This window comes from Orycteropus afer, unplaced genomic scaffold (assembly GCF_000298275.1).
Source record: "Orycteropus afer afer isolate SDZICR_OR568_19922 unplaced genomic scaffold, OryAfe1.0 scaffold00232, whole genome shotgun sequence".
Lineage (NCBI taxonomy): Eukaryota > Metazoa > Chordata > Mammalia > Tubulidentata > Orycteropodidae > Orycteropus > Orycteropus afer.
In genome coordinates, this window is record NW_006921819.1 from 471,584 (window position 1) to 497,619 (window position 26,036).

At 36.0% G+C, this 26,036-nt stretch overlaps 1 protein-coding gene across 1 annotated transcript in view; it reads left to right on the forward strand.

The window, feature by feature from the left end:
- The window catches only part of VAPA (VAMP associated protein A), a 53,846-nt gene that overhangs the window by 22,202 nt on the left and 5,608 nt on the right, over nucleotides 1-26,036 (forward strand). The window contains exons 2-5 of the mRNA XM_007948912.1: nucleotides 1,829-1,981; nucleotides 4,995-5,098; nucleotides 5,477-5,557; nucleotides 23,531-23,665. Of these exons, the coding sequence (XP_007947103.1) occupies nucleotides 1,829-1,981; nucleotides 4,995-5,098; nucleotides 5,477-5,557; nucleotides 23,531-23,665 (473 nt within the window). The remainder of the gene's footprint in view (nucleotides 1-1,828; nucleotides 1,982-4,994; nucleotides 5,099-5,476; nucleotides 5,558-23,530; nucleotides 23,666-26,036) is intronic.

The following is a 26,036-nucleotide window of genomic DNA, read 5'->3' on the forward strand; positions in this document are numbered from 1 at the left end:
ATTTTAATTGTGATTCGGGTAAAAGTTTACAGAGCAAATTCATTTTCCGTTCAACAATCCATATACGTTTTGTTTCATGACATTGACTACAATCCCTATAATATAATAGCTCTCTTAGTTCCTCTCTGTGGTTCCACCTTTTCCCTATGTCCTTCTTTTCTATGCGTTCCTGCCTTCTGAGCTGTCTCCCTGTGCAAGTGCTGCCCTTTTGATCTCCCATGGTTGATCTAAGGAGTTTATCTACCTGGTGTAAATGTCCACCTTGAAAGTCTGCCTATTGTCTGGCTTTAAGCCACAGGAGTAAGTTCAGTTCCAGGCCTGAAGGGTCAGTAGGAGCCATAGTCTCAGGGTTTTTCACCAGTTTCTATCAGACCAGTAAGCTTGGACTTTTTTAAGATTTTTAGTTTTGTTCCAGATTATTAACGTAAAGATAACATTTATATGCACTGGGAAACCAAAAAATTAATGTAATTTGCTTTATTGTAGTGGTCTGAAAACGAACCTGCAGTATCTCTAGGGTATGGCTGTATTTTTTTGTTCCACTCCTGGGTTTTGTCTCATAATTTTCCAGTATACAATAAAATGGGTAATGTATCTGAAATAAATGGTTGGATAATGGCTGTAGTAATAGGCTCAAACATAGCAATGATTGTGAAGATGACACAGGACTGGGCAGTGTTTTGTTCTTTTGTATATAAGGTCACTATGAGTTAGTACAGACTATGGCATCTAACAACAAGTAATTTTCTCAATCTCGGCTTCTGTGATAGAAATACTTTAAAATTTTGAGAGACATGGTTAGTCTTGTTTAAGAAAAGTATTTTAAAGATTGCCTTTATAATAGTTACCTGATTTTAGCCTTCTGGCTTTTTAAAAAAGTATAGCTTAAAACCAGTTGTTTTTAGAACCATTGAAAATTGCTTTTGTAATAGAAGTATGATTATTGTTTCCCACTGGCACATTCCTTCATATTCTGTTTCGAAATGAACAGATACTCATTTTGTTGCATAAATCAATCTATAAGATCTATACAGGTTTTTCTTCAACCAAGAGCAAAATTACTATTGTATTTTTTCCTCTTTTTAAAAAAGAAGAATATACAGATTTAGGATTTAGTTAATTTTGGCAGGACTGCATCATCTTTTCAGGAGCTCTGTTGCCACAGTGATTGGCTGCTAACCAAAAGGTTGGTGTTTCGAACTCACCAGCTTCTCAGTGCAAGGAAGATGTAGTAGTAGGTTTCTGTAAAAATTTACGGCCTTGGAAACTCTATGGGGCTATTCTACCCTGTCCTGTAAGGTAGCTGTGAGTTGGAATTAATTCCATGTAAGTTGGTTTTAGATTTGGGTTTTCCGCTTTGTTTTGCAACTTTATGCTTTTGGACTAGTAACCAAAGCTTAGAAACTTTGCATCTGGAGTATATGTCACAGTGCACATAATAAACACGTAGCAAATATTTGAATGGGTGAATGATTGAATGAAACCTAGTTGAGGTGAAGGTTGGCACTGGTTTACAGACCACTGGAAAATTCTGATATCTTCAATACTGTAATAAATTGTAAGTTTATGTCATAGATTGAAACTTTTAAAAGACAATTATAATTAGAGATAATACGTGTTCACTGTGCAAATTTTGTAAAATATGGTAAGAGATGAAGAAAATAAAATTTGTAATGAGAAAGCACACTTAACCCATTATTAAATTTATGTATATAGACTTTAATAATACTTTAAATAAATTGATAGAATATATATTCAGTTTTGAATTCTGCTCTATTTAAAGTTGTGACTATAGTTAAAATTTCTTTTTCATTTTTGAACCTTACAGGCCCCTTCACAGATGTAGTCACTACAAATCTTAAATTGAGAAATCCGTCGGATAGAAAAGTGTGTTTCAAAGTGAAGACTACAGCTCCTCGTCGGTACTGTGTGAGGCCCAACAGTGGAATTATTGATCCAGGGTTGTCTGTGACTGTTTCAGGTAGCAATTCATACTCTGAGTTTTAAATTTTGACATTTTATGATTTTATTTAATTTGGTTTAATTAATAGGGTTTGCTGTGAAGGGAAGGAAATAGTTATTCTGGCTTTGCCTTTAATAATGTCCTTCTGTTATCTTACCTGTGCAAACTGGCCTGAAATTTCTCACTTTTACCTTTTATCCTTATGGGAGGTGTTATTAGCAGTTAAAATTTTTTCGATCTATTCTTTTTTGTAGTCGACTACTGCAATTACTGCCCTTTTTGTCTTGAAATATTGGACCGTGTTTTTATGACTGATTTCATTCAGATCTCTAGCTTATTATGTATTACATGGAGCTACAGAAGTATTTTTCTAATTCTTTTGCTTCCAAATATATAGTATCTCTTTATTGCCTATTATAAAATAAATCAGATGAGTCTTTCTACTTTTCATTCATTGTAAGTGCCAAGTGTTTTGCACTTGAAAACTTTATTACCCCTTTATGTGTTTACTTATAGTAGAAGACATACATAGTTTTGATTCCTTCCATATATGGCTTGCTCACTCCTGCTGTTGGGGGTCTATGCTGATGTCATAGTTAGTGTTACAAACTATTCTTTCTTTTCTTAAAGCCCAAAACAATACTCTTTTAACTATATCATCTAACATAGCTGAGAAATAGGAAATAAGTATGAGAAAGTATATATCCTACAGAGACCATTATTTACTCTTACTTTATAGCTATAGTTCTTATCTCCCACTCTGTGTCCTTGTACCATGGGTAGCATGAACATGCATAGACTTCTCCCCATCAGAATCTCTGGTAACATGGCCTGGACATATGTGTATTTTATTTTATTTTTTTTTAAAATAGAAACAAAAACAAACCTGCTTGGGTGATCTTGGTAAGGGCACCTAAGATATTATAAGAATTATATATCAGTTTTCTGGTTTCTAAGCCCACAAAACAAACAAAAAAAAAAACCAAACTCACTGCCGTTGAGTCGGATCTGACTCATAGCAACCCCTCCTTGGGTTTCTCAGGCAGTATCACTACAGAAGTAGATGGTCCAATCTTCCTTCCGTTTAGCAGATTAATAATGACAAATTATAGGAAGACTGAGAGCCTAGAGCAGATCCGTTGAGCATATTTAGGAGTGAAATATTCTAATTCTGACTGTAAGGACAATAAAAGACCTTAGGGTTCTTAGTGATACTAAATCCTCCCTCGGTAAGAATAGCCAAAATGTCAGTGCTAGGTGGCCCTAGAAGTGATGGTTTTAGTGAATCAAGAGGTCAGGTGGCCTGTGGGGGAATGCTTCATATTTGTTTGTTGATACCTTAGTTCATTTCAGCAGCTCCTGGGAAAAATGGATGGGAAATAAGATGTTAGCTAAGCCTTTAGCTACATTGGAAGAAGAAAAAATAATTTTTATCCACATGATTAAAAAGAGTTTTTGGTGCGGTTATACCTCTTGTTGTTGTTGCTGTTATGTCCTGTCGAGTTGGACCCAACTCACAGCGACCTCTGCTTGGGTTTCCGAGGCAGTATCACTAAGTAGATTGTCCAGCCTTACTTCTGAGGAGTGGCTGGTGGGTTTGAACCTCCAGCCTTCTGGTTAGCAGTCAAGTGCCTTAGGCACTATGCTACCAGAACCAGTAATGACTTCTTTGAGGATTGTGGAAATTTTGTTATATTAATATTTCTTAAGAAACTTTAAACTTTTAAAAGTACTTTCTCCCACATAAACCTCTTGTATTGAACATCTGACTGATTAAAAACTCCAAACTATTTGCACAGTGTGTCCTCAGATTTAGTGTACTACTTTTACATATAAGGAGTCACTTGAACTATGCTTTCTTTCTCTAGCTACATTTATTTACCTAATTAACTCTCTCTACTACGTGATCATTTTTTCTCTCTCCTTTTTTATACATATTTTAAAATTGTCTTTCATGTTATATGGTCTACAACCTTAATTAGATTTTAATTGTCATAAAGTTATAACTCTGTTTATTCTCACATTTTTGGTAAATATCAATTAGCCTACAGTGATTGCTCAGTGAAAGATGTTAATGGAATTTGAGTGGGCTTTATTTTGAGTCAGTGGCATTTATCTTGTGCCTTTTCTGCCCCTGTATATTTGGCTACCTTTGAAAATATTTTTACCCATGATGGGACTTAATTAAGACTTTTCAATCATACCTTATATGTAAACTTTTCTTAGAAAATTGATATTTCTTATACTTTCTTAATTTCATGTGTCTTTATGAAAATGTTGACACTATCTTATATGCTTTAGAAATAATCTAAATAGTGTCAGGGAAAATTTTCATAATACAATATTTGGTATAGTTCTCCATAGTCTCTTGAATTTATATTACATAAATTTAGGGTGACTTATATCCAGAGGGAGCGTCTAAAAACTCTTTATAGACTACTGAAAAATCAAATGCTTAGAAAAAATGGGGCTCTAATCCAGAATTTATGAAGATACCTGCTTTTCTTCTATACTTGTTTTTATAATCAAATTGAAACAAATTGATATTTTTCTTGAATAGATCTTTATTTAAAATTCATTTTAGAAAAATTAATTTGTATCAAAATATTAATAATGATAGTTTTTAAGTTATTGTTTCTTCTTTGAATATACCTCAGTTGTCTAACTTTAAAATATATTATTACTAAATATAGAAATGAAGCCTAAATTGATATTACAACTAATTTTAATAATAATAAGATTTATTTGAGCTTCTGGTCATTATAATAATTAATTTTTGCAAAGTTTTGAAAAATTTCTGAACTAAATTTATTGTTTAAGACTTAGCAGATCAGAAAGGTTGACAGTTTAAAAATTAGAATCATCAAGTTGCTTTTGGAGTCTTAATGTAAATAATCCAGTGTTTGATTTCTTGAACCCATGCTGGTTTTTTTATTTTATTTTTTTCGCATAATGTGAAGGAGATAATATGGAACAGTAAGAGGCATACACACACAGAAGACAATGTAATGTGTTCTTTCTTCTTATTTAGTAATGCTACAGCCTTTTGACTATGATCCAAATGAGAAGAGTAAACATAAGTTTATGGTACAAACAATTTTTGCTCCACCAAACACTTCAGATATGGAAGCTGTGGTAAGTGTAGAGTTTGGACAGAATTTATTTTGGGGAATTTGTTTAAAGTGTGTGTTTTGTTTACCTCTCAATAGAGAGCCTACTAATTTTGAAAAGACATTTGTTGAAAATAAGGAGCACCACTACTAAGAAAAATGTCCTGTAATGGCTAGAAGCGTTACTGTGATTTTAATAGATAATGTTAGTAACTCTTTTTAATACTAATTTAGTATTGCGATCAATGCAAAGAAAGTATATTAGTGAGTTCTGGCTGAGCCATAGACTTCTCACCACTGCTTTCAGCAGCTGCTACTAATCCTTTAATTGCCCCTTGAGGCGAAGCCTGTTTGCCATGATCATACCTCTTATGTCTCATATTTGGTTTTTGTTTGTTTCTAGTGGAAAGAGGCAAAACCTGAAGAATTAATGGACTCTAAATTGAGATGTGTATTTGAAATGCCCAATGAAAATGATAAATTGGTAAGTAGGACATATATGAACATAAGGAAAATGGAAGCTGTTAAACTTTGAATCAGTTTGAAATTAGTTTATTGGTTGCTTTTGGCTTGGGGGGGGTGCAGTTTTTAAAAAAATTTATATGCATTTTTCATTTTATAACTTTTAATCCATGAAGAAAGAAATGCTTTTAATACCAGCTGCATATTGGAAAAGGAATCTTAATTCTGTCAAATTTTTACCACTTAACCACTCAGAGGTTTTTTTTTTTTTTTCCTTTGAATGAGACATATACACATACATACAATCAAATAAGAGACATAAACTCTCTGGCAACCATATACCAGCAGTTTTGGGATAAAGGAGCTGATTTAATTTACATATATATGGAGTTTATTCCAGGTCTGATTATTCCCAGGTATTTTGCAAACTTTTGTTTTTGGTCAATATCCATTTGATTTTATTCTTTAGTAAATAATCTTTACATTGCTTATTAATTAGCTTGGGGCAAATAAAATTTGGGGGACTGATGGATATGTGTGTAGTTTAAAAATCCAGTTGTTTATGAATGTATACAGTGGGTTGTGATCACCTTCCCTGTTCCCCTTCTGGAATGCAGATTTGAGTATTTCCTGTGCTGGGGTTTATAGGAGGAACTGGAGACATAAATCTCTTTTTGGTGACTTAGTATATGTGAAAATAATGAATAAATAACATGGTTTGGCACAGTTTGGTTATCCTCTGACATGGCTATTGCTTTGCTTTGATATGGGGTCTGTTTGCTCTATTGAAAAGTAAAATTTTGATACATGGGTTTGATTACTCTGTTAATCTTTCAGGGTGTGCTGAAATGACAGTTTCTGAATGGTAATTGCTGTTAACCAAATTATTTATTGAATTTTTTAGGCTTTTTAGATAGCTATTTTGAGGTATTTGCTGAAAACAAAAGCCGACACTATTATATACTGTCAGGGAATATGTGTGTATATGTGTATATTCTTACTGTCAACTAGTGAATGATTACATGTTTTTGTTTCCCATTTGGATTTTGTTTTACCTTTTGCCAAAGCTACCAGGAAGCTAATACATAGCTTGCACAGCTCTTATTATTAGAACCAAGAACACATAACACCATGTTGTCAGGTTGACTTTTTTTGTTGTTGTTGTTTCAAAATACATTTGGATGTTTTCTTGCTTGAATTTATGGTATTTTTTAACAACCTTTTAATAAACGTAGCTAGATCTGACTCTGTCATCTAGGTTTCTGTTATTTTCTGGCTAGGAATTTGAGATTAATGTCTGAAAAGGGCTGGAATGCTATAATTGAGCCTAGTCAGGCATACCTGCTGTATAATTTTTTTTAATGCATTTTATTGAAATATAATTTATGTACAGTGAAATACACAAAATTACAGTGACATGGGTCAATGAATTTTTTTTTTTTTTCCCAATGTTCCCTCCCCTCTCACCTCTGGCAACCAAGTTTTCCTCCATATATAAACTTTTCCTTGACCCTCCACAACAATGAACTAATACTATATTTGTCCTTCTGTGATTGACTTATTTCACTCAGCATAATGTCCTCCAAGTTCAACCGTATTATGTGGTATTTGGTAGACTCTACATTATTCTTTAGTGCTGTATAGCATTCCATTGTATGTATGTACCATAGTTTGGTCATCCACTCTTCTGCTGATGGGCACATAGGTTGTTTCCATCTTTTTGCTGTTGTAAATAGTGCTGTGATGAACATGAGCATCCATGTATCTGTTCCTATCCTGGCTCTCACTTCTCTAGGCTATATACCTAGGAATGGAATCTCTGGGTCAAATGGTATCTCCAATTCCAACTTTCTAAGGAATTGCCATATTGCTTGACACAGTAGTTGTGTCACTTCATAGTCACACAAGCAGTGTATGAGAGTCCCAATCTTTCCACATCCCCACCAGCATTTGTTATTTTCTGTCTCATTGAACTTTGCCATCAGTACTGGGTGAGACAGTATATCTCATTGTTGTTTTGATTTACATCTCTCTGATGGCCAATGATTGTGAGCATCTTTTCATGTATTAGCTGACCACCTGAATATTCTCCTTGGTGAAATGTCTATCCATGTCTTCTGTCCATTTTTCAATTGGATTGTTAATTCCTTTGGTGTTGAGGCATTGGAGTTTTCCATCAGTTGTAGAGATAAGTCCCTTGCCAGATATGTAATTATTGGCAAATATGAATTTGTTGCTGTCATTTTTGTCATGTGCTTTTTCATTGTGTCGATTTCTTTGTTCCATATAATTTTCTATGCTGAGCTTGTTTTGTGTATGAATCATTTTATTACTTCCTTCATTGCTATTGTTTTAGTATTTGCTGAATATTTATGCTGGTTCTCTTTTTTATTGTAATGTGAAGGTTTATCATTTTTCTTTGAGGTTACCCTGTGATTGAGAGTTTTCTTCCCAAGTGTAGAACAGTCCATTCGATCTTGTAGTTGTCTTGATTTCTCTACCATCTAGAAGTTCTATAATGACACAGATTTTTTTTTTCCCTCTTTTTGGTTTGTAGTTGTCCTCATTTGTTGGTTGGTATCTATGGTTCCCTGTTTACAATCTTGTAGGCTTATTTACTTAGGATACTTCCATAGCTGGGTTGGTTTTGGGGTTATATCATCATGTGTGTTAATGGTCAGTTGTTGTTGGCTGTTGTTGCTAAAGGGCTCCCTTTAGCATCTCTTGTAAGGTTGGTCTGGTTTTAACAAATTCCCTTAACTTCTGCTTATCTGGAAATGTCCTAATTTCACCATCGTATTTGAGGGACAGTTTTGCTGGGTACATAGTTCTTGGTTGGAAATTTTTCTCTTTCAGTGTTTATATATACTATACTATTGTCTTCTCGCTTGCATGGTCTCTGTTGAGAAATCTGAGCTTAGTCTTATTGGTTGCCCCTTGTAGGTAACTTTTCGCTTTTCCCGTGTTGCTTGCATGAATCTTTCTTTGTCTTTGGTTTTGGTGAGTCTGATGATGATATGTCTGGGTGATTTTCTTTCGGGGTCTATCCTGTTTGGGATTCGTTGGACTTCCTGAATGGATATATTCTCATCTTTCATCATATCAGGGAAGTTCTCCTCCAACAAATCTTGGACAATTTTCTCAGTGGTTTCATTTTTCTCTTCCTGTTCTGGAATTCCAACAACACATAGTTTATTCCTTTTGATGGTATGCCACATGAACCTTAGGCTTTCTTCATTTTGTTTTGATCTTTTTTCTCATTGATTCCTTTCCAAAGAAGTATTCAGATATTTGTCTTCAATTTCATTAATTCTGTCTTCCATTGCATCAATTCTACTCCTTTGCCCTTTCAGTGTGTTGTCTATGTCTGACAGTTTAGTATTAATCTTCTGGATTTCTATCTGTAGATTTAGAATCATTTCTAATTTTTCATTTATTTTGTCATTTTGTCCTTATTTTCTTCCAAAATTCTTCTAGGGTTTTGCCTGTGTTTTCCTTGGTCTATCTCTCAATCCTTTGAAGATACCAAAATATAATTATTTTGAATTCCTTATCAGGGAGTTCCAATGCTGCATCTTCCTCAGGGATGTGTTTTGGGTGTATATCCTGGTCCCTTGTTTCTCCTGCTTTATCTTGCTTCTTTGTGTGGTCTGTGATGCTCTGTTGTCTCTGAGGCATTGTGACGTTTTTGTGTTTATATTTAATTGGTGATTATATGTTGGAGTGACTTGCCCACAATTTTTGTTTTCTTTGTTTTTTTTTGTATGTTATCTGTACAGGCAGCGTACTGTGCTGTGCTCCTCTATTTACTAGTTGACAAGACTTATACACTCACCACCTGTCTCCTTTCCTTTGTCAGCCTCTAGTATGTCCTTGCTGACCCTGACAAACAGAGCCTGTTCTTAGGTCCCTGGAGAATGCTATCACTTTAAAATTCAAAATGGTTGCCACTTATAAACATTCAAAATGGCTGCGCCCTCGGTCACTTTAAATATCCACAATGGCTACCACGTGTAAACAAAGTGGCTGCGCCCTCCGAACAACGAAGTCCACAGCTCAGGTTGTCTCCCTCCTTGCTGTTTCCCTTCCTAGTCTAAGACCACCAGAGCAGTTGTTCCTGCAGCCGTTGGTGACTGGGACTGATCTTTAGGTCAATTCTCAGGTCCCAACACCACTTGGAAATATTCAGGCAGTTGGTCCCGTCAGAGTAGCTGACAGTCTGCAGCTCCAGCCATCTCTGTACTCACTGTTTTTGTTCAGGTTTTTCCACTACTTGGTGCCTAATCCACTTCTGTATAGTTCCTTTCAAAGCTCAGGGTTCCAGGATTATCTTCTGTATCTCTGTCAATTGTTTTTTCTTTTCTTTGTTGAAGAGGGTCTGTGTCACTTGTCTGCCTATTCCTCCATCTTCCCTCACTCCTATTTTAGAAAATTTTAAGCATATAGAAAAGTAGGCAGTGATCCTTTTGCCACCTTTAACAGTTACCATCTTGAGGTTAATCTTACTTCATTTAACCTTTACCACTTTCCACATCATTATTTTTGGGCAAATCTAAGACATAATTTCATCTATAACTTGCATGTCTCCTCAAAATAAGAACTTTTTAAAAAGAAGAATTTAACCACAATACCGTTATTATGCCTTTAAAATTTAATAATTAATTAACACCAAATGATCCAGGCAGCATTCAAATTCCTAATTGTCTCACAAATGTCATTTAAAAATTGCAGTTGGTTTGAATCATGATCAGAATAAAGTCAATGTGCTGCTGTTGGTTGATCTAAGTCTTTTCATCTATCGGTTCCTTCTTTCTTTTGCTTTTGCAAATTATTGAGGAAACTGGATTTATTGCACAGTTTCCCATAGTCTAGATTTTGCTGATTACATCCTTTTAACGTCATTTAACTTTTTCCCCGTCCTTGATATTTTCTTCCTAAATTGGAAGAGGCTTGATTAAATTTAGATTTGTTTTTGGTGAGCGGGAGCGGGGCATTGGGGCAGGACTGCTTCATAGGTGATAATGTGTTTTCTTAAGGAAGCAAATAATGTCTTTTTGTGGTGTGTGAGAGAGCAGAGTTAGAAGTCATTGATGCACAATGTGTAGATGAGTGGCTTTCAGCCACAGTTGATTTTGTGTCCCAGGGGATAACGACAATATCTAGAGACATTTTGGTAGTAACAGCTGTGAGGGTGGATGTATGGGAGGGCTACCGATGTCTAGTTTCTCTAGGTCTAGGATGCTATTAATATTAAAACATCCTGCAATGAACAGGGCAAACCCCTCTCTCCCAAACCAAAACAAAACAATTATCTGGTCCAAACTTACAGTAGTGCTATGGTTGCAGAAGTCTGATGTAGGTCCATCAGTTCATTATAGGTTGCATAATGATGATGCTCTGTTATTCCTACTTTATTTGTTAGCTAGAATACTTGTATAAAGAGAGGCTTTCCTTCATCTAATATTTGCTTATTCAGTGATCAGAATTTATAAAGGCAGGAAAAATGCCTGAGTCTTTTGAGTCTTAGTTACAGGTTTTCAAGAAATTAGTTTACAGGTATCCCTCTGATGATACATAGTTTTCCTGTCTCCCTCCCTTTTGTATTATTTTAAACTTAGGGATTTAAACACATTAGTGTTTCTACTGCTTTTAGGTATTATCCTTACTGGTGCTCACATGACCTAGTAACAGCTTCTTCAGATTGGTTCCTGTGTGTTTTTTTTTGCCCTAGTCTTTGATACCACCACTTGTCTGTCAGTTTGTCATATTGTGGTAGCTTGTGTGTTGCTCTGAGGCTAGAGGTTGTGCCAGCGGTATTTGCAATACCAGCAGGGTCACCCATGGTGGACAGATTTCAGCGGAGCTTCCAGACTAAGACAGAATGGGAAGAAGGAAGGGGCCATACACTTCTCAAAGAATTGGCCAGTGAGAACCTTAGGAATAGCAGTGAAACACTGTCTGATATACTGCTGGAAAACTTGATGAATATCCCTGAAACATTGTCCAGTATAATGCTGGAAGATGAGCTGCTCAGGTCAGAAGGCGCTTCAGATACAGCTGGGGAAGAGCTGCCTCCTCAGAGTAAAGCCAACCTTCATGATGTGGATGGAGGTAAGCAAAACAGCTGTAAACATCCATTAATACTCAGAACATGGAATGTCAGTTGCCTCATATGTGTGTGAGAGCTGGACAGTGAATAAGGAAAACCAAAGAAAAGGTCATGCTTTTGAGTTGTGGTGTTGGTAAAGAATACTGGAAGTACCATGTCTTAGAATAAGTGCAGCCGGAATGCTCCTTTGAAGCGAGAATGGCCAAACTTCGTCTCACCAACTTTGGTCATGTTGTCAGAAGGGAACATGCCCTGGAGAAGGATATCATGCTTGGTAAAGTGGAGGGTCAATGAAGAAGGGGAAGGCCCTCAATGAGATGGATTGACACAGTGGCTACAACGATGGGCTCAGGTATAGCAAGAATTGTGAGGCTGGCACAGGACTGGGCAGTGTTTTGTTCTGGTGTACATAGGGTCGCTGTGAGTTGAGCCAACTCGGTGGCACCTAAGAACAGCAGCAACAGTCTTTTTGATAACTTTCTTGTGGTCTCATATGGTAAGGATTTTTCCAGGCCCAAACCTGGTATCAGCCATTTCTACAAGAAGCCATACTTTCTTTTGGTGATAGATGGTATTTCAAGACCACAGTCTGAGCACTGGGAAAAGACAGTGATTTTAATTGTGTCAGAATTCCTATCAAACCATTCCCTCCTTTTTTTTAAAAAAAAATAATTGTGATTTGGGTGAAAATCTACAGAGCAAATTTAGTTCACATATACTTTGTTTCATGACATTGACTACAATTTACCACAAGGCAACAGCTCCCCTCCCACTTCTTCCTGATATTACCTCTTCCCTATGTCCATCCCTCCATGCACTCCTGCTCCCTGAGCTGTCACCCTGTGCATAAACAACCCTTATTTCTCTCATGATTGTTCTCTCCAAGGAGTGTATCTACCTCAGGTAAATGTACAACTCATATGCCTATCTTTTGTTTGGCTGAAAGCCACAGGTGTGGGTTCAGTTCCAGACCTGAAGGGCAGTTAGGGGCCATAGTGTCAGTGGTTTCACCAGAGTCTACCAGACCAGCAAATCTGGTATCCTTATTTTTTTCCAAATGATTTTGAGTTTTGTTCCACATTGTTCTCCCTCTCTACGGAGGATCTCTTATATAGATTCCTCTCTGAGTGGTTGACAGTGGTAGCTGGGCACCATCTAGTTGTGGTCTTGTAGTCATATAGGCTGCAGATCACATGGTGTACCAGTTACTAGGACAAATTCTTTCCGTGAATCTTTGTCAAACCATTCTCTTGGCCAAGATTAGAATGCATGCCCAATTGTCGTTTTACTTCAGATGGTAAAATTTGAGTAATAAAATTATGTCAGCAGCACAAAGGATGATGCTTGTCCTTTATTTCTTACAGTAGTGATTGCATCTTATAGTTAAGATATGGTCTTGAAGATCTTGATTAATTTAAAACTTGCAAAATCCAACACTGGTCCTGACAGGTACCCCTGAACCTGTTGAAGAGTTGTTGCAGTATAGCAGTATGATAAGCATGGTTTCACATGACTCTCCAGCTCTGCATTTATGATTCTTGATGGATATTTTTAAGTGTTTGAAATACACAGTTCAACTTTTACATAGAAAATGAGACTTTTTAATATTTCACTGTATCATCATTTCAAATTTATGATATGTGCATAAATTGTGTCTACACTAAACACACCCTAGAAGTGGCCTTAGTTGATTAATGTATATGTTATAAAGAAGGGCTAAAACAGCTGTGTTTTTCTAAGTAAGTATTTCCCAAAGTGTATTAGGTTGGAAGGGTTCTGTGGTCAAATGAGTTTGGAAAAATATCACAATGCTATGTCTCATGTAGCTTAGTTGTGTATTTTAGGCTCTGAGAAGATTTACAGTAAAGAAAAATGTTTGATGCAGTGCTTTTTTTTTATTTCATGGAATTGATTTCTCATGGAAAATCTGTTAGGTGCAATACACTTTTGGAGACCTTGATCATTCCTGCCTAAAGTCATTCCTTTGGTGCTGTTAAGCTATAGATTGTACAAGAGATGTTAATTGCTGCAACAGATTGAGTACTGCAACAAATGTTCATCTGGGTTAAGTTGATTATGTGACCTACTCTCAAGTCATCAATTTAATGTTATGTCTCATCCTTTATGGAAGATTATGAACCCTCAAAGTACAAAATCTGAAATGTATAATACTTAATATATCAATTTTTTTTTATTTCAACAAGGATACTTTTTATAGCTATATAAAAATACATATGAAACACCTCTTTCATAATAGTTCATGTGGTAAAAAGATCCTGGTGATAATTATATCTTGCCATTTCCACTTCAGTATGCTTTACAGATGTTGATAACACTGCTTAAAAATCATAGTATCTTTTTGTGTGTGTGTGACAGTATATACAAATAAACATACATCTGTTTACAATTTCTACATATGCATTTCAGTGACATTGGTTACATACCTCATAATTCTGTCACCATTCTCTCTATACATATTGTTACATTACCATTAATTTAAACTCTGTTCCTTAAAGATCTCATCTGTGCTTTGGCTTTACTGTTGTTAGCTTAAACTCATATAGTTAAGTTTTTGTAAGAGTACAATGTTTAAGGCAGACTTTTTTCGTTTTTGGAAAGCCTTATGTGTGATTATTTTTTTTCTTGTATATTTTATTTTATTGTTCAAAATATATGCAGTAAAACATACACGAATGCAACAGTTTGTACTTGATTACACTTTTCATTGTGCAACCATTCTCACCCTCCTTTTGTGAGTTGTTATTTCCTCATTAACATAAACTTACCGCCTCCCTAAGGTTCCTGTCTCATCTTTTGAGTTGCTGTTTGATCCATGTGGTTGGTTCTGGTAGCATAGTGCCTAAGGCACTTGACTGCTAACCAGAAGGCTGGCGGTTCAAACCCACCAGCCACTCCTCAGAAGGAAGGTTGGGCAATCCTACTTCCGTAGTGATACTGCCTCGGAAACCCAAGGAGGGGTCGCTATGAGTCGGGGCAGACTCGACGGCAAATAACAACAACAACAAGGCTCCTGTCTCATCTTTTGAGTTGCTGTTTGATCCATGTGGTTGGTTCTTAAAAGAGCATGATGCTCAAGGCTGACCTTTTTTTTTTTTTTTAAATTAACATTTAAGCTAAACTGTTGCTTGGTTTTAAGATGACTTCAGGGAGTATTTTTAGTTTAAGGTTTAAAGATTATCTCAGGGCAGTCGTTTCAGAGGTTCTTCTACCCTTCATAGCTCCAGAAGTCTGGAGTCCCTGAGAATTTGCAATTTTGTTCTGCATTTTCCTCCTTTTGGTCAGGATTCTTCTTTTGAATCTTTGATCAAAATGTTCATTAATGGTAAGTAGGCACCTTCTATTTCTTCTGGTTTTGTGACAAAAGAGACAGTTGTTTTTGGAGGCAAGTAGCTACACATTCCGTTGTTGTTGTTGTTATGTGCCATCGAGTCAGACTGACACATAGTGACCCCTCCTTGGGTTTCCGAGGAGTACCACTATGGAAGTAGATTGCCCAACCTTCCTTCCAAGGAGTGGCTGGTGGGTTGAACTGCCAGCTGTCTGGTTAGCAGCAGGCACTATACTACCAGAGCTATCCTCCTGTTCCTGACTCTTTGTGCTACTGCTACAGGTGATTAGAGACAACCTATTGTGCCTTGGATCGCCACTTCCAAGCTTTTAAGATCCCAGGCACTATGCAATGAACTAGGAAGTAGAACATAAGCACTACACAAGTTATTAGGCCGATTAACTGGGATGTCCCATAAAACCGTGACCCTAAATCTCCAAGGAATCAAATTTCTGTGACATGTTTGGTTGTATATTGTTGTTGTTTTAAATATATCTGTCACACAGCTTTTGCCAGTTCAACTTTTTACAGGTGTACAACTTGTTAACAACAATTCTACAACTTGTACATCCCTACCCTTAATCAGTGTGATGTGTACATCACCGTTAAATCCCCCTTCCTCTTTCCTCGTGTCACTGATAATCACTAATAAACTTTAGTCTCTACACATAAGTGAGGTCAAACAATATATGTCCTTTTGTCATTGACTTACTTCACTCAGCTTAATGTCTTCAGCCTCCATCCATGTTGTAGCAGATATTAAAGCTTCGTTTCTTTTATTGGCTGAGCATTATTCCATTGTATATATGTAGCATGTTTTGTTTTCCTTTCATCTCTTCAGGGGCATTTAGATTGTTCCTACCTTTTGGCTATTTTGCCCTAGTGCTGCAGTGAACATTGGTGTACATCTGTTTGAATCTCTGCTTTCAAGTCTTTTCAGTATATACCTTGGAATAGAATTGCTGATTCGTATGATATATTTCTGTTTTTAGTTATTTAGAGGAACCATCACACTGTTTTCCACAAAGGCTGTGTGATTTTGCATTCCTGCCAGCAGTGGATAAGGATTCCAATTTCCCCACATCGTATCCTCACCAACATTTGTTAATTTCCTTTTTTAACTTTTGACATCCTCATGGGAGTGAAATATTTCATTGTGGTTTTGATTTGCATCTCTCTTTTGACTAATGAAATTGAACATCTTCCCATGTGCTTGGTGGCCATTTGAGTGTCCTGATCTGTTAAATGTCTTTTCAAGTCCTTTGCCCATTTTATGATTGGGTTATTTATCCTTTTATTACTAAGTTGTTCAAGTTTTATATATATTTTGGTTACTAGATTGTTTTCAGATATATAAGGAGCTCTGGTGGCGTAGTGGGTAAGGCATTTGGCTGCTAACCAGAAGGTCAGCAGTTCAAATGTACCAGCTGCTTCCATGGAAGGAAGATGGGGCGATCTACTTCTGTAAAGATTCAAAGCCTCGGAAACTCAGTGGAGGTTGCTATGAGATGGAATTGACTTGATGGCAGTGAGTTTGGTTTTGCTTTTCAGTTTTTCAGATACGTGGTTTCCAAAGATATTCTCCTAGTCCGTGGCTTTTCTTTTCATTTTGGTGAATGAAAGTTTTAAATTTTTTGAGGTCCTGTTTACTTATTTTGTATTTTACTGTTTGTGCTTTTGTTATTTCAAGGCAAATATTCTTTATTAATTCAGCTAAGCTTTTTTTTTTTTTTTTTTTTTTTAGTTTAGCAATGGCTTCATAGGATAGTTGTATTTCAAGATTTAAAGATTATTTCCAGTTGGTAGTGGTCCCTCTAATCTCTCAGTTGATCCAGTAAGTCTGCTTCTCATATGCGTTTGAAGTTCTGTTTCCCAGTTTCCATCCTTTATTTTCTATCGTGATCTATCTTGGATCATTGATCAAAAGGTTTAGTAATTGTAGCTGGGCCATGCATTTTTTTTCCTGGTTTCATGGCAGGGAGGTAGGTCATGGATACAGTTAAACCTGCAGTCCATTTTGTTTCGGATTCCTAGGCCTCCTTCTTCCTCTGCTGTTCCAGGTGAATAGATACCGGTATAATTGTTGTCTCTTGGGTGGCCAGTGGCAAGGTTTTAAGATCCCAGGCACTGTTCACTGAACTAAGAGGTTGAAAAAAACTCAAAACTTTAGGCCAACTGACTGGCTAGATTCATAAAGCCATGATCCTAAACCTTTGAACCAAGAAAACTAATACAAATCATAGTATCTTTAATAGTGGTTTCTTTCTAGCATTCACAGATAAAATTACTTAACATCCTCTTTCAATATATATATCTTGGGTTTAGTATGAAACTTCTTTGTAGTTAGGGCTATTAGATAGCATTAGATAATAGTTTGTCATTTTACTTCAGATAAGTTGGTAAAGTGCTGAATGATGCTGAACCCTGACTTACACAAATTGATTGAAGATTGACACCCCCTTACTAAAGGAAAATACATTTCTAAATGTGCAAGATTAAGACAAATGGAAACTGTTGGTAATGTAGATTTTTAAAAGTTTATTATTTTGATTGTGGTATAGTTAATTCCTTGACTCTTTATTCTTTTTACAGTTTATTAATTAGTAGGTTGTTAGAATGTATGTTGACCAAGTGTGACTTGGTTTTAACTATTAATGGTGACAATTTAAGATTTCATACACACCTTCTGGATGGTCTGTGTACTTTGTATTCAGGCTGAGTGTGGTGGCAGTATGGAACTCCATATTCAGTTAATTTTTGCACATTTTGATTCAGAGAGTTAGTCTTCAGAACTTACAACTTTGAGTTACCAATTCAGAAAAATTTGATTAATAACCAAAGCAGATAACAAATAGCTATCACAGTTGTTGATGCTTTCTTAAAGATGGTATAGATGTTGTAGTTGCTAGGTGCCGTGGTGTCAGCTCCAACCTTATATATATTTACAACAGAACAAAACACTGACTGGTCCTGCGCTATCTGCACAGTCCTCCCTGTGCTTCAGTTCAAAATTGCAGCCACTGTGTCAGTCCATTTCATTGAGGGTCTTCCCCTTTTTTTGCTGACCCTCTAGTTTACCAAGCATGATATCCTTCTTTAGGGAATGATCCCTTCTGATAACATGTAAGTGAAACGAAGTCTGCCCATTCTCACTAAGGAGTATTCTGGCTGCACTTATTCCAGGACAGATTTGCTCATTCTTCTGGTAGTCTATGTTGTTTTCAGTATTCTTTGCCAACACAATTCAGAGGCATCAATTCTTCTTTGGCATTCTTTATTCCTTGTTCAGCTTTCACATGTATATGAAGCTATTGGAAATACCATAGCTTAGGTTGAACACTTCTTATTCTTCACACACTTTAAAGTGCTCCTTAACAGTTTAAAGAGCAGCCATTTTGCCTAGTGCAATACGACATTTGATTTCTTGACTGCTGCTTCCATGGGTATTGAAGGTGGATCTGAGTAAAATGAAATCCCTGATAACTTCAGTCTTTTCTCCATTTATCATGATGTTGCTTATTGGTCCAGTTGTGAGGACTTTTGTTTTCTTTATATTGAGGTGTAATCCATACTGAAGACTAGTCTTTGATTATCAGTAAGTGCTTCAGGTCATCTTCCCTTTCAGCAAGCAAGGTTGTGTTGTCTGCATATTGCAGGTTGAGTCTTCCTCCAGTCCTGATGCCCTGTTCTTCTTCATATAGTCCAGCTTCTTGGATTATTTGTTCGGCATACAGATTGATTCAGTATGGTCAAGGGATACAACCCTGACACACACTTTTCCTGATTTTAAATCACGCAGTAAAGTCCTTTGAATGACTGCCTCTTGGTCTTCGTTCCTTGTGACCACAATTAAGCGTTCTGGAATTCCCATTCTTTGCAGTGTTATCCATTATTTGTTATGATCCACATAATCAACTGCCTTTGCATAGTCAGTAAAACTCAGGCAGACATCTTTCTGGTATTCTTTGCTTTCAGCCAAGGTCCATCTGACATCAGCAGTGATATCCCTCATTCCACATTGTCTTAAAATCCAGCTTGAATTTCTGGAAGTTCCTTATCAGTATACTGCTGAAACTGTTTACAAATTATCTTCAGCAAAATTTTACTTGCAGGTGATATTAATGATGTTATTTAATAATTTCCACATTCTTTTGGATCACCTTTCTTTGAAATGGGTACAGATATCAAACTCTTCCAATTGGTTGGCCAGGTATCTGTCTTCCAGATTTCTTGGCATAAACAAGTAAGCGCCTCCAGTGTTGAATCCGTTTGTTGAAACATCTCATTGGGTATTCCATCAGTTCCTGGAGCCTTGTTTTTCACCAGTTCCTTCAGTGCAGCTTTGACTTTGTCCTTCAATACCACTGGTTCTTGATCATACGCTACGCCCTGAAATGGTTCAATGTTGACCAATTCCTTTTGGTACAGTGGCTCTGTATATTCCTTCCGTCTTCTTTTGATACTTCCTGCGTTGTTAAATGTTTTGCCCATAGAATCCTTCAACATTGCAATTTGAGGCTTGACCTTTTTTTTCCCAGCTCTATTAGCTTGAGGAATGCTGAGCATGCACTTCCCTGTTGGTTTTCTGACCCTAGGTATTTGTACATTTCATTTTAATACTTTGCTTTCTCTTCTTGAGCCACCCTTTGAGATACTCTGTTCTGTTTAGCTCTTTTATTTCCTCATTTCTTTCATTCAGTTTCGCTCCTGCTCTCTGTTTTAAGAGCAAGTTTCAGAGTCTCTTCTGACATCTATTTTGGTCTTCCCTTCCTTTCCTGTCTTTTAATGACCTTTTGCTTTCTTGATGTGTGATGTTCTTTGATGTTATCCCACAACTCATCTGGTCTTCTAACATTGGTGTTCAGTGTATCAAACCTATTCTTCAAATGGTCTCTAAATTCAGGAGGGATATAATCAGGGAGCTCTGGTGGCATAGTGCCTAAGGCATTTGACTGCTAACCAGAAGGCTAGCAGTTCAAACCCACCAGCCACTCCTCAGAAGGAAGACTGGGTGATCTATATCTGTAGAGATACTGCCTCGGAAACCCAGGGAGGGGTCGCCTATGAGTCAAAGTCGACTCGACGGCAGTGAGGTTTTTTTTTTTTTTTTTTTTAATTTTCAAGGTTGTGTTTTGGCTCTTATGGACTTGTTTTAATTTTTTTTTTTTCAGCTTCAACTTGAACTTGCTTATGAGCAGTTGATGGTCTGTTCTACAATCAGCTTCTGGCCTTTTTGATATTGAGCTTCTCCTTTGCCTCCTTCCACAGATTTAGTCAGTTTGATTTCTTTGTATTCCATCTGGTGAGGTCCACATGTAGAAACACCATTTATGTTGTTGAAAAAGGTATTTGCAATTAATTAATTAGTCGTGGATCTTGCAAAATTCTATCATGAGGTCTCTGGCATCATTTCTGTCACCAAGGCCATATTTTCCAACTGCCAAAACTCTGTTTTCAACTTTGGCATTCCAATCACTGGTAATTATCAGTACATCTTGATGTCATGTTTGGTCGATTTCAAACTGCAGACATTGGTAAAATATCTTCAATTTCTTCTTCTTTGTCTTCAGCGGTTTGTGTATGTATAAGTTTGAACAATAGTAGAACCTTGTTTTCCTTGTAAGCATATGGATATTATTTTATCACTGGTAGCATTGTACTTCAAGGTAGGTCTTAATAGGTTCTTTTTGATGATGAATGTAACATCATTCCTCTTCAATTCATCATGCCTGGCATAGTAGACGATATGATTGATTCAAAATGGACAATTTCAGTCTATTTCATTTTTGACAACTTTCAGTTTTCCTGGATTTACACTTTGTGCATTCCACATTTCAATTATTAATGAATGTTTGCAGCTGTTTCTTCCCGTTTTGAGTCGTGCCCCATTAGCAAATGAAGGTCTGGAAAGCTTTACTCTATCCACCTCATTAAGGTCGACTCTACTTTGAGGAGGCAACCCTTCCCCAGTTGTATTTTGAGTGCCTTCCAATCTGAGGATCTCATTTTCTGGTACTATATCGAACAGTGCTTCGTGGCTTTTCATAAAGTTTGCAGTAATATATCAGGCATTATTTCACTGCTATTCATAAGATTATCAGTGTCCAGTTTTTTCAGAAGTTGATGGATCTGTCCTTTTTCCCCAGTCTATCTTAGTCTGGAACCTCTGCTGAAACTTGTCCACTATGGGTGACCCTGCTGTACCAGTGAAATGCTTGTGGCATAGCTTTCAGTCTCACAGCTATGTGTAAGCCTCCACAGAATAACAAAGTGACAAATAAGTCATGGATGGTATAGATACCAAAACTAAACCAAACTCACTGCCGTTGAGTTGGATCTAACTCATAGTGACCTCTCCTTGGATTTCTGAGGCACTATCTCTACAGAAGTAGATTGCCCAGTTTTCTTTCTGAGGGGTGGCTGGTGGATTTGAATTGCCAGTCTTCTGGTTAGCAATCAAATGCCTTAGGCACTATGCCACCAGAGCTTGGATCTTAAAGTTTGTGATACTGATCAAGTGTTTCTTACTAATTCTTGTACATTTACACAGTTCTGATAACAGTAGGAAAATTTTATTATTTTGTTGATTTCTTTATGTTTTTTAAGATCTTAAATAAGAAAATGATTGATGTTTTGTGGTCATCTTTTAACGGAAGAAGGGAGTGAGCTTTAGATGTGTAGTGGTTGAGTAAAAAAAAAAAAAACAAACTCACAGCTGTGGAATTGGATCCAACACATAGCAACCTATCTTTGGGTTTCTGAGGTGATATCACTATGGAAGTAGATTGCCTAACTTTCCTTCTGAGGAATGGCTGGTGGGTTTGAACCACCAGCCTTCTGGTTAGCAGTCAAAAGCCCTAGGCACTACTACATCACCAGAGCTCCCATAGTGGTTAAGTATGTTTTTATTTTTATAGCTTAAGTCTTTATTTCCTGATGATTATTTATTAGTGTGCACTTCTTTTTGGGAACTACCTCTCTGACTTGGGTCATAGGGTGGTGGTGACCCAGGAAATCCCGAAACCTTTTTATTTTAGAGAAAAAAAAAAAAAAAGATACTAGTAAGAATTATTCATAGGCATATACTTACACTGCCCTTTAAGCACATTAAGATATACAGTCATCCTAGTTGTAGGGAGCAATAGATCTTTGATTAAATTTATTTTAATTAAATAATGACTAATCTATCAGCCACTCCTCGGAAGGAAGATGGGGCAATCTACTTCCGTAGTGATACTGCCTTGGAAACCCAAGGAGGGGTCGCTATGAGTCGGGGCCGACTCAACGGCAAATAACAACAACAACAACAACAATAGTGTCTTTCAGTGTTTTCATTGCTAGTATTAGAGCTATTCAGCATGTTCCTTGAGTGACTAAAAACTGGAGATAGATGATACTTGAAGCCATTGACTTAACTGTTTTACATGATGGGGTTCTCTGGATTATTAGCTCTATTATTATAAGATTGAATATCTAGTTAGTGATAGTGTTTAATTAACTTCTGATTTCTGTTGTTTAATGACCAGTTCAGTTCTTTGTATTCAGATTTTTAAAAAGTTTGGTTTATTTTGAGGCCTCTAATGAGACATTTTCCAGGTTTCTTAATTATATCACATTCTATTTACGGTCTCCTCCTAACATTTAATAATATTATATTTTCTAGGGAATAAATGCTGATTTGTCTTAATAAAGGCTAAAGCGCCATAAAGAGATGGAAATTCCAGGGGACTTATGTATAAAGACATTATATGATTATCAATATACAATATTTTTTATTGAGACAAAGAACAGATTGGGAGAGGGTGCATTTTTAATAAGTAAGATGGAGTTCTCTTAGTCATATATAGTCTTCAAATTATTTCACAATATTTCCCATCCTTTTTGTATAAAATTATTATCTGTATTAAAGAATATTGTTTGTTAAAAGAAGGAGAACTATGGAGATACATGGTATATCATCACAGTGTTTTATGAGTCTTTAAATTTGTTTATTGTTCGTATGTGTGTTGTATGTGTGTGTATCTGGGGATATTGTTGAGTACAAGACAGACTTACATATATCATTACATTTTTTTCACTGTAAGGGAAAATTTATTTAACTTAAAACTAGTATGCAGATTAAGTGTTTACCTACCAAGGGTAAGAGAACATGACAATGCTTGTTTTTCAGATACTCAGTATTTAGTGAAAACATTAAGTGCCATAGAATTAGAGTTAAAAGGTATTCATTTCAGGATAACAGTAGGCCAGCATAGTTTAAGAAAGCATATAAATTTGATAAGTAAATCTAATACAAGTTGATTATAGCTATATTTGTCGAGAAATAGTATATCAACAAACAAATACAAAAGGTCAGAAAGTTATATTTAATGTAGTTATTAATTATTGGTATTATTTTTTATGCATAACAGAGTTTAATAGAGTAAAATGTGAATGTTTTAGAGCCTAATGCTTTTTATGTCAGTCATTCCCAGTATCACACAGGAGAACTCAGAATTTGAAGTCAATCTGAGAATATGTTTCCCATGCCACCTCAGGGTATAACTGTACCAGGGACTGCCACGGCTATTACTTCAGTGAGCAGCATCAACAACACAGTTGCAACACCTGCCAGTTATAATATGAAGAATGACCCCAGGGGACTCAATGTGTTCAAACAGGAGAAGCAGAAGGTTTGTGTTAGGGAGCTAACATACTTAGGTGTCTACTAGCATTACTGATTAAAACAAAGTTTAATGTAGATACCTCACAGCTAAGTGGTATTGTGAATGTGTTATTATAATAGAACCACAAAGCACTTAAAAATCAAGTGAACAAACTATTGTGTGTATATATGTATGTATATATTTAGTTTAGTGTTTAATCTCAGTAGTGCACAGGGCAAATGTATATATGAGCATTATTCTGAACTTAAAATTTTTTTCTTGTCACTGAGATTTTTGGAGCAGACTCCAAAAGAGTTTCCTGATTTATTACTTTTTAATGAGCTACTAAGCAACTTCGTAGCTTGTTTGAGCAGTATAGCCAGTAAGTATAGCAGCAAAGGTATGAGCTGGCAAACATTGCTCTTCAGCAAGTGCTCATGTTTATATAAAAAAATGAATGAAATCACTAATTTATATTTTGTTATCAAATATAAATAGTAACCTACTTAACTGTGGTGGTTAGATTTTTACAGTGCCCCAGGGTAGGAACATTTGTGGTTAAAGCCCTAATAAGTCATAATTGAGCTTATTAATATTTGTGTGTGTGTGTGTTTTGATAGTCACTCAAGTAAAATGGCAGCACATGAAGAAAGATAGTGACTTTCGGGTGATGGAGTGGATGTTATATGATTCCCATTCCCATTTATTGCTTACTGGAAACTTAAGCAACCTCAGAGTTTTAACAGGCTCCTTATATTTTGATTTGGCATTGTACATAATGTGCATACTGAGACTTTAAAAAAAAAATCTGCCCTTTGTCTACATATCTGGTACTTTTGTGATTTTGTGATTTGGAGTTATTTATTCCTGGGGATTATAGTCCTAGAGAAACAGGTAAATTGGTTGTTTGGAGTGGATATAATCTTTGGGTAACCTTGTTTATTCTCTTAATTCATAGGTTAAAGCCTTAAAAGCTAGCCCTGACAGTGTCATGCCATAGCTCTTGGCTTTAGCCAGTCAGAAATCTACTCGTTGGCTGTGATTTTTGCTTTTGTTTTTTTAAAAATACACATTTCCACTTTCTCAAAGTCAGAAGCATGCAGAATACCCACTCTGCCTTATATTTTTTATCTTCCTGCTTCTATTTCTGATCTCCAGGTCTCTCTTTGTAATTATCTACACTAGGAATATTGGAATTGAAATTCTGTTAGCTGTTAAAAAGTATTACATAAGTAAATTCAACTCATAGATAGAGAGGGATTATTGAAAATGAGCAAATAACATAGAGTGGAAAACATAGAAGGTATGCTGTATTATTTCATCTTTATTGGTATCCCTGCCTGACCTTTCAGCTTATTCTAAGTTGCAGTGTTAAATATAATATTGTATGTTACTATTCATCAGTTTACTAAGAGTCACAGCATGTTGAATCCCTTTAGTTTGCTTGTTTCATGGTTCTCAGAGCAACCAGTCTCCTCTTTCTGGACCTGTCTGAAGCATCTCTCAAGGAACAAGCTGTTTTCCTGGAGCCAAACCTCACTGTTGGAGCTCCTGCATGGAAGTATATGCTTAAAGTCACACCTGCCTTAATGTTACCCATCAGGCTTTTCAGACTGTTACTACATGAATGACTCAGCACTTTAAAAAAAAAAAAAAATCCCTAACTAAGTTAGGATATATGTGCTCATATTTTAAATATACATAAATAAATTAGATTTCTTTGCATCTACTCTGTATGTTGACTGGTTTGTAGAGGGCCTAGACAGAATTAAACTCCGTATAATGTGTTTCATGACTTGATTGACTTAACTTTTGAAGTGTGTTTGAGGTTCACCATCTTCTTGGCATTCTAGTCTTATGTTGGTGCTCCAACAAGTTATGTCATTTTTCGCCCTTTTTGTTGTTAAAGCAATACAATAGCATTAAGAAAAAATTTCAATTTAAAAAAATAATAATTCTACCACCATAAGAAGATACTCATTGATGTATTTATTTAAAATTCTAGAGTTTGAAACTACCTCAAGTACTTTAACAAGAGTGAAGTATTTAGACATTAAATAGAATATTTAAAGACATACTGTGTCATTTAAGGTGATAATTAAAAGATGTATATACAGGGAATAAAAGCAAGATGAAATATAGTATGTATGCTGATTTTAGCTATGTAAAATGAGCATATAAAAATACTGGAAACTAAGATAATACAAATAATAGTTATTTCAAGATGGTGAGATAAGGAGGTAATTTCCTCTGTCTCCCTTCCTCCCTCCCCAATAATTCTAAATTTTCTGGAGTTTAGAGAATTTATTTAAAGATTAAATAGCCAGTTGTGAAGAGCTTTTTAATTCCTTACTTAAATATTTGCCTGTTCGTTGTTGGCCTCATGTATCTCCTTTAA